The sequence below is a fragment of the Serinus canaria genome, chromosome 1 (assembly GCF_022539315.1).
Source record: "Serinus canaria isolate serCan28SL12 chromosome 1, serCan2020, whole genome shotgun sequence".
Classification (NCBI taxonomy): domain Eukaryota; kingdom Metazoa; phylum Chordata; class Aves; order Passeriformes; family Fringillidae; genus Serinus; species Serinus canaria.
Genome location: NC_066313.1, coordinates 55,790,173 through 55,803,638, shown reverse-complemented (window position 1 = coordinate 55,803,638; position 13,466 = coordinate 55,790,173). Strand labels below are relative to the sequence as shown.

Genomic DNA, 13,466 nt, shown 5'->3' with positions numbered 1-13,466 from the left:
TATTATGTAAGAAATCATGTTAGATTATAAGTCTCTCTCACAATTTCTGTTTGGACAGTATATTTCATATAATTTTATTGATCTATTGGGCATTTTCTGGAGATTGCATTTACTCTTTAGCGTTCTTGCAACTGGAGTAGTGTTTTGTATATTAGTGAAGAGCATTTAGTATGAAAAGAATTACTATAAGTCTGGCAAGACTTTTCATTGCCTAAATCCGCCTTAGGGAGTTATCTTTGAAAGGAATAATTTTCACTGTCACCCTGTTTCCTTGGCTGTTGTAGCACTGCAAGGTTGATAAGCCAGTAGTTGTACTGTAGCCTCTAGGAAGTCCTAGGTTTGCAGCTGCAGGCAGACCTAAAAATAATTATCTGTTGCTTGAAAAATTCTGTATGTTTGTGCGCTGTGTTTTCTGAGGAATTGAAGTTTAGTACAGAGAACACTTGGTTAGAGAGAAATAGTGTAAGTTTTCTATCTGAAAAATTCCGGTTGTCAAGCTATGGATGGGTCATTCCTCTTGGAAATAGTTTGATCCAGAACTCTGGTATACTGAAAATGATGCTGTTAGACCCCAGCCATCTGCTGTATAATTTATGTCGAAATTGTTGTGTAGCACATAAGTGCTTCAGAGAGAAAATGTGTGAAAATGTTTGCTTTCTCTCATACAATTCAGTTTTTAATTAGCTGCTACGGTGATAGAAAAAAGAGAAATAAAGGATTTCTTCTAAAACCTTAACTACAATGGATATCCTTAAATTAATCTGATTTGATTGTGAGTAATGGAAGTTTTACATTTTGAATGTTTAGGTTGTGTGTATAAACAGACCTGGTTATGTTCTCAACAACTGTATTCTGTAATACAGCATACATTTAAGGTACAGGTAAATGTTAACTGATATATTGTTTTCTTCTCCCTCAGGTTCCTCCTAATAAAATAGATTATGAATATAGTGAACTGATTTTATATCAGAATCAAGTGATGAGAGAGGCAGATCTTTTTCAGGAGTCTTTAGAACATATAGAGACATATGAAAAGCAAATATGTGATAAATTAATAGTAGAAGAAATCAAAGGTAAGTCATTATTCTTCCCTTACCGAGTTTTGTTAGAAATTTTTACTAATAGCTTTCAGATACAATAAAGCAGTGAAAGGAAGAAAATACAGCTTGTAAAGTCTTTAATTTATTTGTAACAATTACTACAGGAAAACTGGTACTAACAGATTTACAATTTTGTGCACAAGTAAATAACTTTTCCTACCAAAGTTGGTAGTGGATGCAGGTAGTCTCTCTGGGTTTGACATGGAAATAGAAGAAATCTCAGCGATTATGTTGGTACACTAGAGTAGCTTTCCATAAATCAGAACTATTATAATCCAGTTTTAATCTTATGAAAATGAATTTCATAAAGAATACTGTTTGAAGTACAAACACACTTTCTTCTTTTTTTTATGACTGAAGTGTCAAGTTCCTGTTTCCTTTTCATGCTTCCTAATGCACTTACTTATTGAAGTGAATACTGAAGTTGACCTTTTTGGTTAAAAATAACTCTCAGTTCTTTTGTGGATTTGAAGTGCTAATACTGAGTTAGCTGTTTGACATTCCCAATAGCTGTTTTAAATACTCAGATACAGACGTTCAGGTAGTCTTTGTCTTCACAGGTGGTGAATTTTCTGAGCTCTATATATGGTAGCTTCAAGTAGCATTCATAACACACAGCATGTGCCTTTGGGAAAATAAGGCCTCTTTTAAAGAATCTGTTTATGCTTAAGAACAATTTTATATATCTAGTATTTTAAACTTTACCCACACGTGTTTTCTGATGTAAGTCATAGGTCTGTACTGTTGTATTTCTAGGAGAGATGTTACTGAAGTTAGGAAGACTGAAAGAAGCTGGTGAAGTATACAAAGAGTTAATTGAGCGTAATGCAGAAAACTGGTATTATTATGAAGGCTTGGAAAAGGCCCTGCAACCCAGTAAGTTAAGCTACAGATACAGTGAAAATATATATGGTATAGGCTACACTGTTTGATATGTTACTACTTTAGATTAGAAAGTTCTACTTGGCAGAAAATTATGTACCTTCTGACTTTGAATATTATGTAGTATGTTTTCCTTTTTAAAAAATTCACTGAAAAACTTGTATGCATGAAAATACCAATACCAAATATTTATCTTCTTGGAATTAAGGGTGGCATTTACTAAGATGCTTATGAAGAACATTCCCTTGCTACATGTGAACTTGGAAACCAAATGGCTAATAATTCCTGTCTAGTAGTTTATCAGACTGCTGTCATATGCCACAATTTTATGTAACTAGAATTTTGAAACGTGTTTAGGTGGTACCTCTTTCTAGGGGCATGTAGGAAATACTCAAATATCTATTTAGGATGGCCTTTTAAGACAGACCATCTGAAAAAAAACCAACTTTTTTTTCCTTTTTTTTTTTTTTAAGTTGGCACTTTAGATGGTAAAGGTGATAAATTTGTTAACACCTTTGTTACTTCAATGCCAGCTCACCTTTCTGCTATGGTGTTTTTTCAGAAAAAATAGCTCATTTTTCAAAACTACAATATTGCAACTGTTTATGCTATATTAAGTGTTTTGCAGTGATAAGTTTCCAGAGTGTTTACATTTATACAGGAATGGTTTCTTTGCTTTTATCTTTTTAGTAATTAGTGAAAGTTTATTGGAGTTATTCTGATGACATCATAAATCATAAGCTTGCAATTATATTTTTTGTAGATATTATAGCTGCATTACATTTCTTAACCAACTTTCTTCTAGAAAGTTTTACCAATAGGTCTCATGAGGTCTGAGAATACAGCTAGTGATTGGGTAATGAAAATTATTTGTTACATATATTCAGAGTGTAGTGTTGCTCTTTAAATGGTTTTCCTGATGAATCCATAGAGTTGAATCACATGGTTATTGTCTCAGAAATTAAGCTACCCAGGAACTCAGTTATTCTCTCTGATACAACAAATATGTTGACAAAAGCATGTAGTTTTTAACAAAGAATCAGTCCCATAGTTATTGACATAATAAAATCCTATGTAGACTAAAACTTTACTAATTCTATAAAACTAATAATGCTACTTTATTTTTTAGGTGGTCTTAGGACTATTTCCTCCCCCATGGTAAGTTCTGGAGCTCCAACTTGTGACTTCAATTAGGGCTTTTATATGCTTTAGTTCCAGTCCAAACAATATTTTAGCATTACTTTTATAACTCTACATCTGTTGGAGACACTGGGTAATAGATTCCCCCCCCTTCCCCAACATCTGAGCTCAGTGACAAGATAAACTGTTTTTCTTATGAAAGCAAAACAGATATATTTAATTCATGTGTATTGTAGCCTTGATCTGTACATCCAGTTTTAAATTGTTTGATGAATTTAATATTTGAATATCTAAGCAAAATCGATTTTATTTACATTAAAAATGGCATTTTAAGGCAAAAGATTAGTATTACTTAAGTTCTAACCACATTGGAGCTCCAAAGCATATTATGGGGGAAAGGGGAGGAGTGGGCAGAAAATCTTCAAGTAGCTTTATTTTTGTTAAACATTAAGGTATAAAGAGTTTTGGTGCTCAGTACTTACTGGCAGTATTGTACCCTGGTTTTGCTGCCACCAGAGGACTTATAATAGAGGTATACTTGTATAGTGTGCTATCTGTATACCCATGGATTAGAAATGCAGCATGTTTCTCTGAATGCTTTAAGTGTGTCTGAAATGAATGCATAGTGAAAAAATGGTTAAATGAAGCTATGAATGTAATACAATGTGTGAATGTGTCTGAAGGACCATGTAACTGAAAGAAATCAAGCTCCAGCTCTGATTGAATGTGCAAGGTAATGGTCCTGTTTACAGTTTATCCTTAGTGTTTACTGCTGGTAGTTGTGTATTGTATATACAGTGTGTTCTCAGTACAGTTTTTGTTTATGATTAACTGGAAGAAGTAACATGAAATGTTTAAATTGTTCCAAATCCATATAAGGATTCTAGTTCAATTCTCAACACTTAAATTCTCAACAATAAAGACATCTAAAAGAATAGGTTTTTATGTCTGTTACTTATATCTATTGTATTTGCTGATAATAGGCACTTTAGAAGAGAGGCTTCAGATTTATGAAGAAGTTAGTAAAAGACATCCCAGAGCAGTTTCACCTAGAAGATTACCTTTAAACTTTGTTTCAGGTAATAAGTTGCATATCTGTTCTGTAATAGTTTTTTTCTATTTTTTTCTGCAGTTTTCATCAGGGTGTTTAATGTGTATTTAATACCTACTTGTGCATTTAATACCTACTTTAACAATGTAGACAAATCAAATGTATACATTTCTCTTGGGTTAGACGTAATTCTTTTATGGTTTAGGAGTTCATAGAAAAGCTTCATACACCCAAATATGATGAGATAGCTATGTGATATTTGTGATGATAAAACTACAGTACAGAATGATCTACATGTAGATTGTAGGAATTTCTATACATAATTTTTTTGCTTTATGCAAGTTAAGAATCATGAGTTATAATGTAGGGTATAGTACTCTTTAATTCAAGGTGTGAGTGTATATTTGTATGCATATCCCCTGCTGTATCTTTAATATGCATACTTTTACTATTAAAATGTACACCTACCTTCTTGTAGAGCCATTAGAACTTAATTTGACAAGAAAAACTACCTTTGTGCTGCTAATTTTATAAGAAAAGGAACAAAAATATCTGCAGTATTACGTAGCCCAAATTATTTCCTTTTATAGCTAAGTTCTTTGTGACTTTTCCCTTTCAAAATTTGTTTTGAAATACGGTGCACAAATACCCTCAGTTTTGGAAGGAAAATGTGTACATACTTGTTAAAATAGAAAGCTGGGCTCTTCTAAAATGGAAGGAAGGAAACTAAACGAAATTATAAATGCCATAAAAATATGTAATTAGTGTGTAGCTGTCTAGCTGCTGAAATTCCAGTAGAAGACTTTTGGAAAGTACACGAGCTAGATATCAAATGTCAAGAAATTTGAGATCAGTTGCAAATTCCCGAATTCCCGACATACCTCCTTATGCTTTTAAATTTCTAAGGTTAGTTTTCAGTTTAGCTCATTTACTCAGCACCACATTTGTTACTACCTTTAAATGTTCCAGAGCATCTAGTCCACTTCCCTGCTGTTGCTCCTGTGTCTGAATGTGCATAGACATTTACTGTGTAAAATCAAAAGATTTTAACTGCTTCATAAGAAGTGACCACCTGTGCCTTTTATCATCCTGTATACTTGAGTTTATTTGTAGATACAGAGGCAAATTTTAAGGCATTTCAGCTAGTTTTGAAAAGCTGGGTGATGAGTAATTGTTTTATTTTTATATGTAATAAGATTGTTATGGTAACACAGAAAATAAGGAAATAATCTGCAAAACACTTTCCTATATCTTTATTAATATGTTTTGCTGTTGACTTAATTTCACAGTGTTTTCCTCTAGGTGGCCTTACACCTGACAGTGTAGTTTCACAGCTTATGTTTGTTTAAATAGAAATACATATAGTAACAAGAATTAGTTGCATGTGCTGTAACAGAGGGATAAATGAAAGCAAAAGCCATTATTAGTTTGGTCAAGAAAAATGTCTTGGTTGCTTCCTGTAGCATTTTATAACAAACAAGAATTTTTCAAAATTAAAATTTGTTTACTAACTTATTTATTAAGTCTATCAGGCATGAATGTATAAGACTGTTTTTGATCCTGTAGAGATTAGTCTATTTACTAAATGATTTTCTGTGTTTAGAAGTGCAGGAGACAAGAATTTCTTTTGGTTGAAATCTGATAGTGAGAATGTGAAGGTGTAGAAAGCAACATCTTTACAGCAAAATGTTGGCAAGTTTCAAGAGGATAGAATATCTGGTTAAATGCAGTTATTGTTCCAGTGTGATCACTGACCAGTTACAGCTGTCACTGTTTGATTCAGAATTAAATTGCTCTTAAAAATTAAATCCAGCCTTATGCTAAAAGGACAAGTTCTTGTCCAGACCTTCCTGTGCATTGAATCCTAACCTTGTATTTGAAACAAATCAGCTCCTTGATCGAGCTGGAAACCACCTTTATGGAGGAAGGCTGTTACCATCAATTTTACTGATCAAGTGTGTGTGCATGCATTTTTAGATTAGTTTATGCTCTTCTGGTAAGGTGTGTGCCTCAGACTAAACTGTAACTCTGCTTCTTGTCATAGGTGGGTGCCCAGCTGTGTGGCTTCTTTTTTTTTTAAATTTTGTTTTAAAACTGTTATTTTCTATAAGTAAATAGGGACACTTTAATCTTGCTTTCCTAAATTCTAAATTATGATTCTTCCAGCAAGATAATAAATTAGAAGAATGCAACAGGAGAAACTGAGATGGATTTTTTCTTTATATGGGGGAGTTTCTGTACTGTGAGACAACACATCTTAATTAATCTATCTGTAGTGTAAAGCACGTGCTTACAGTCCAGTCATGGATCCCCATCTACAGGTAGTAGGAGTTTCTATATGCAGCAGTTTGATTTAGTACAGCAAGGTGAGAACATGAATTTCTTTCATTTGTCTCAGTACTTATTAGCAATACTGCTGATAACAGTAAGTGTTGGACAATTGAGAATTGATAGAAATAAATGAAAATGTCGTATATCAAGCAGTAGTGTCTACATTTTTTTAATATCTAAAAAAAGCTGTTAATAAAATTTTTAATGTGTTCTTATTGAAGTTAAGTTTATTTCAACAGTTTTGTCAGTTTTATGGGTGAATCTTAGTATTACATGAAGTGTGGTACTTTCTTGTTGAGAAAGTCTACAACAGAGGAGGCATTGAAGTGTGGAGAAAGTTCATCCGTATGCAAAGCAAACAAAGTGTAAAAAAAAAGAAAGGATAGAAAAAAGCCCAACCAAACAACAACAAGCACCCTCTCCATGCCCCCCCCCGCCCCGGGTTGTAAAGAATCACTTTCATCATAGCTGGTTTTCTTTGTTTTTTTCCTATTTTCCTGGCTGGATGTCTTCTGTTCAAAGTACTGCCTTTTTCTTTCTTTTTTTTTTTTTTCTTTTAACAGCATTTCACAGAAAGGTAGCACTTACTGCAATTATTGTAATTTTTAATTGAAAATATAATTGGACCAGATTTTTAGCTTTCTGAAGTATATTTTGATACAGTTGATTCTGATATGGAGCTTATATTTTTGAAACAATGAGTCTATTTTCTAATTCCAGAAACAATAAAAATAGGACTAGAAGAGTAGCAGAGGTTTAATTTCATCTGTCCTTCTTCCTCAAATCAGGATATTTTATATATGCACTACTCCTAACACATATTTGTTTAACTCATAAAAACCTTCAATAATGGAGCTTTTGCAAGATCACCATTGTTATTCTTAATATTATAGGGAGTTTTCAGTGTTTAAATAGCTTTTGCTACATCCTCTGTAGTCAGCACTTAATATTTTCTCTTTCCAATAGACTGCCGGTTTGAGGACTGTTACCATGTCTGCCAGCAGACTCCTAAACACTAGCAACTTAAGCATTTTACTCTGTGGTTTTGTTTTTGTTTTTTAAATCTGGAGCATATTTGTGTCTTATTAAATAACAGAAAGACTAAAGCCCTCAACTGCAGTTTCTCCGTTTCTCTGTTATCCAGAGTTGCACAGCAGTTAGTGCATATATTTATATAACACTTGCAATCACTGACATATAACCAAACACACTTTTGTTCCTAGGTGAAAAATTTAGAGAACTAACGGATAAGTTCCTGAGGGTTAACTTCAGTAAAGGCTGTCCACCCTTGTTTACCACTTTGAAATCTTTATATTACAATCCAGAAAAGGTAAAATTTAGTATTTATTTGGTTTTAATGAAGTCTTCTGTATTGAATTGCTGATAGACTATCTAAGAGTTCTTGTAGCTTTCCCTGTAAACTGCCAATTAGAGTTGTTGAACATTTTTTCCCTAATGTGCTATTTTGTCATATGTGAATGATCACTTGATATCAAAATGCTTGAAGTCAGATTGGTGCAGAGTGCACTAAGGTTCTTGAAAAATCAGTGATCATTAACTTTGTGTGCTTTGAGTGCAAGTGTTACAGAATTCTTTCAACTTATGGTTTATGATGTCACCAGAAGTAATGCTTTTAAAATAACAGGTGGCTATTGTTCTGTGTACATTTCTGAATTGCATGAACACATTAGTGTTTTCCACAAAGGCTTGTTTCCTTTTTTCAGTCTTGCACTAAAACTTCAGTGTATATTTTTTGTACTTCTAAACTTTGTTTTGGTGTAATTGTGTCACAAAAGAACTGTTGTTTCAAATGTAATGATTCCTTCCAAACTTGACAGTAAGGTATTAAAAAAAAAAATTTTAACTAAAGCATGTTACTCAAGGGTGTAGAATAATTTGGATCACTCTCTTCAGATTATGTCTCTTCAGATCTTTCCTACAAACATTATAGGTATTCTAATCCATTCATGGCTAGGTAAAGAGAGGGATTTGTATCTGGAAAAACCCTAAATACATGATGCAGTTTTTCAACCAGAAGTGAATACTCCTTTTTTGGACTAAAATTATTCTTCTTTCAAAGCGTTTCTTTGCTAGGGTTGTAACATGGAATTTTCAGTACACTTCTGTAATTTCTACTTTTTCCGTGGTTGACATAATTTTAATAAATTCTGGTATCGTGTTGTTGCGATACCAGAATTTAATTAATTCTGGCAACTTAAATACCATGCAGCTGCTTGCTTACTCTACCCTGCCTGATGGGGAGTAGAATCAGGAATACCTAAACCTTGTGGGTTGAGATAAGGACTTGACTTCAATTTTGAATCCAAATAAACTGTAATAATACTAATAATTGTAATGAAAAGGGGAGAGGGAAGAAAAAAATTCAAGAGAAACAAATTGTGCACAGAACAACTGCTCTTCATTCACTGACCAGTACCCTGCCCATCCCTTAGCAGTGATTGACAGCTCACAGCCAACTCTCCCCATTTATATACTGGGGGTATGCAATATCCTTTTGGCTACTTCAGGTCATCTGTCTTGGCCATGCTCCTTCTTGGCTTCTTGTGCGCCAGCTGCCTCACAGACCATGGGAACCTGGACAGTCCTCACCTCAGTACAAGCACACCTTAGCAACAACTGAAATATCAATGTCTTATCTGTACTCATGCTAAGTTCCAGACACAGCACTGTACTGGCTACTAAGAAGCAAATTAACTCTATCCCAGCTAAGAAGATGATACTTGTATAGTACAGGCTTTTCTACAGCGCCTATTGCTAATGCACACTTATCAATGCAAATGAAATGGAATTGAAATTTTTTATATTGGGATACACAGGGTATCTAGATAGGCGCACAGTCAGTGTTAGGGAAGTCTAACTGCTATTTGAAGTGTGAAGAATCTGGATGTTGAAAGATATGCATTAATTCATTTGGCATCTGAAAAGATTTTTAGTGCTCATTTAATTTTGGACATGATAGATTAAAAAAGAGGGCTACTGTATTTTGAGGCAAACATACACAGAAAGGTTTCTTTCTGGTAGTCATCTTCACTATCAAAATGAAGTTTTGAGCAGCACTTCAAAACAGTGCTGCTCAAAACTGCCAGTTTAATCCTAAAAAGTAATTAAAATCCAGAGCTTTGCCTTTTCCAAACATGCTAGGGATTTGTTTGTGCTGCTAACTTCTGCAAAAGCATTTTTGTCATATTTCAAATTATTTCCTTACTAAAGCGGGCTGTCTTTTACATTTCATTTAGTTGGGTTTACCTATAGCTATAGTGTGACAGAAGAATCTTTGAAATTAAGAGAAACTTTAATTTTAGTCCCTGACAGTTAATTTTAGAATTACTAAAATTTGGGGCTTGAGAGCGGAAAATTATGACAGACTAATGTGTGCTACATCTTTCAGGAAAATATTCTGTTTTGGTATCTAGTTTGTCTAAGGTGGAGCTTAGTAGCTTACTAGCTTCTCACATAAATTACTTGTATGGTTTGACTGAAAGAGGATTGTAGTCAGTATTGTGTTATGCCTTCTAGGAAATACCTAGCAAAATTCTGATTTCTCTACCAGCTGGGGAGAAAGTGACCCCTGTGTTTCTTTGGAAACAAATGTAGTTTGGCGCAGTCAACTGCGGTTTGATTTTGAAGTGGCATAGGTATGAAGACTTGATGAAATAGTTCGTATTTAAGGCTAGGAAGTTCCTTCTTTCTAGAGCTCAAGGTAGGTCTATGATTTGTGAACAGCAAGGAGAAAAGGGTGGTTGTATAGAAGGCAAACATTTGTTAGATGTGTTCAGGAAAATGTTTATTATTTAATTTCTGTAAGATGGTACTAGGCCTTTTGGCTGTGTTAGGTAGGCTTCTTCCCAAGATGTCATTACATGAGCACTTCATATCTATGAAACTAACATTGAGGAAGCTTTCCCAGCTGCTTCTGGAAAGAATTAATGAGTGCCCTACCAAAAATAAAACTGAAATCACTGCAGTGCCAACTGGGTGCATGGCATGTTATTTTTTCAGCTACTGAATTGAAATTTGTTTACATACTTTTGCAAATATTGGTGTAATGAAGGGTGTGGATTACAACTTGCTCTTCCTAAAAGAATGAGCCTTACTTTGATTAAGTAGGAAAGGTGATTTTAATCTTTCTTCACAGTGCAAGTAGAACTGTTTAAAATCCTTTGGGTGAGGTCTCAGTAAGGTGCTGTAAGTAGGAAATGTAAAGCTGTTTGTTTCATTAAAAAAGTAATCTTAAGGTTATTGCTGGAAGAAACTTTCTTTCAGCAACCAAAGACGTGAGAATGTGAAATATTTTCAATAAAGAGATTGCCAAAAAGCAACAAAGCTCTATGTATACTCAAACTTGTTTTGAGGTAAATCATTCCTTAATAAATAAATCTCTAATGAGTAAAAATATGCTTCATATTGCATTATGTAATCTATGCCTTTCCTGTAATTCTGGAGCAGAAAAAATTATATGTGTGTTGGACTTGAGTTCACTTGTGATGTGCAAAGGTTTATATTTGACTGCACCATTGGATTGAAAAGGATACTTCAAGATTTGGTAACTCTGAAACTTGGATGCTTGAGAAAGTAACAGAGATGGTGTGGTGAAACCTGGGACAAGTGCTGGATTTCATCACTCCCAGCAATACTGTTGCCTCTTAGGAGGAAGTTGCTAACCCACTGATGATTATGTTAAAGCAGATTTTAAAAGAACTACAGAACCTGATGGGTAGAAGGTGTTAAACTGGCTTTGCTGTAAATTACTGTGCATGCTTTTGCAGCAAGACCCAGTTTCAGACTTTGTGGTCCATCACTGCTTGCATGTCAGTGATCTGAACGTTTTCCTCCATAGTTTTAGAAGGGAGTTATACAAGACAAGGTTTAATCCTTCAAAGCTCTTCAGATGAGGTGGTGATTTCTTCAGGCTTTGTGCTGTTATGCTAATGTGATAAAGTAGCATGTGAACTGGTTTGCTTTTTTACTGTTTCTTCTTCTTTGTCAAGGCACCTAGACTGGAGGAGACATAAGTAGTTCAGGCTGAAGGGTGAGAAGCCATAGGAAAAGAAGCTAAAAATTTTCTTTTGCCCAGAAACTGTACTGTCATTTTAACTTGACCAATGTATTGTGCCGTGGATAGAACTTTTGATTATAATAACTTTTGCAAATAATAATAAAATACAAAAAGTATAAACATATGTTAAAAAAATCATGCCAGCTGTTCAGTATTCTGAGTCTGGTTCTATACCATGCTGTAGCATAAAATTACTCTAACATTGGAATAAGGAGAGGAGCATTGAGTTGCAGGATGAACAGTTGGACAAAGGCCATTTGAGTCAATGTCTGCTTACTTTTTTTGTAATTGGCAATTGATTTTGTTCAGGTTATGTGCATGAAAAAGAGTAAAAGGAGTTAGGATGTAAAGAGTTCAAGTTATTTCTCAAGTGATAATTGTTACTGTGCTCCCTGTTTGTAGATACCAAAGGCATGTACTAATCACTTCCTAACTTGCTACACTGATACACAGCCAGATTCCATGTCTTTCCAAATGAAGGCAAGGTCAATTGGAGGGTGATAGAGACTGCTGGACTCAGTCTTACACTACTTTATAGTGTCTCATTCAAGGGAAGTTTATAATATCATATAGACTGTATTCAGTGGTACCTCATTGCTGATATTCAGTCATAGATCACTTTTTATGTGCAAAATATTAGAGAAATAATTTGATGGAACACTGTCTTGATGGCTTTGTGTTTAAAAAAAGTACTTGAACTATAATGTTCATCACTACCAGTTTGTTTCAGATGATTCTTGAAACTGTACGTTCACTGTAGGTTGTGAAGAAATTAGCTATGCTTTCCTTCTATTCATTATATAGCAGCCTGAGGCTTTTTAAACGTGAAAACCCTTGGTTATAATGAAGTAGTGTAAATGAGTCTGGTTACATAAAGGCGAAGTTCACAAATGTAAAAAGCATTGCACCAGATTCTACTCACCCATGAGGTTTGGAGAAAGGAAATGGCTGATCTGAACAAGAGCTGAGAGCTTCCTCTACAGGTTACTAGTGTTGAAGAACTTCTGTTCTGAGCTTGATATTAATTTCTCTCACCTAATCTTGAGTTTGGTCAGCTTCTCAAATACCAGCCTTTGCCTTTTCATATCATTCCCGTTGAAACATATTCTTGGTTCTGGCTATTGTTTAAGACTTCCTGGGGGAACCCTGTGAATGTCTTACTGGTCTACAAAACTCTAAGTTCATTCCATGTTTGTTTGTTTGTTTCTCAGACCTTTTCCCCCCAAGTTAACTTTATTTAAATAATTTCTGTGATAAAATGGAAGAATTTTGGGGTAAGAGTTACCTGTAGAGGCAAAGCACTCTGTGATAAACAACTTCATGGTGGTTTTGAAACTAAATCTGGAGTTTAAACTTTACTCTTAATGTATTGCCTCTGTGGCTTTAATTGGTAGATACAGCACGTGCCTCATCTTCCTGGGAGGAAGACCTGTCCCAAGCAGGTACCTAAGTTTCTTTTACCATCTCAGCTGGCATCTTCATATCTGCTAGCACCAAGACACACACTGGGATATAGTGATATTTATCTTTCCATCTTCTAGGACTCTTTTGCTCCTCTGATAGGATACTTTTTAAATTAGACTCAATTAAGGCACCTGCATACATTCTGTAATTGATTGCATACAGCACAGCAGCAGTGCATTGCTCAGCTGATGCCTCATTGGTGCATGTAGTGCTGTCTTGATACAGGTGTTTATTCTTTTACATGTACAAGAGTGGATTCCTGTTACATTTCAAGGAGGAGAAGATATCAATTGTCAGTGACTTCACTGACAACTTTTCTGTTATGCTGTTTGCTAAAAATAGCAAACAAGTGGAAAAACAACTTCACACTTCATGAGACAGAATCCAGTAAAATTCAAAGCATGATACTGTTTTTTGTCAT

General features: G+C 34.5%; 1 protein-coding gene across 3 annotated transcripts in view; it reads left to right on the top strand.

Annotated features, from left to right (window-relative positions):
- Positions 1-13,466, top strand: part of NAA16 (N-alpha-acetyltransferase 16, NatA auxiliary subunit) — a 64,664-nt gene that overhangs the window by 23,756 nt on the left and 27,442 nt on the right. For all 3 annotated transcript variants that reach the window (XR_003945523.2, XM_050970575.1, XM_009102980.4), the window contains exons 6-9: positions 920-1,073; positions 1,857-1,976; positions 4,106-4,201; positions 7,728-7,834. Coding sequence is in view for 2 of the 3 variants with exons in the window: in XM_050970575.1 (XP_050826532.1) it covers positions 920-1,073; positions 1,857-1,976; positions 4,106-4,201; positions 7,728-7,834 (477 nt within the window). In the remaining variant the exon portion in view is untranslated. The remainder of the gene's footprint in view (positions 1-919; positions 1,074-1,856; positions 1,977-4,105; positions 4,202-7,727; positions 7,835-13,466) is intronic.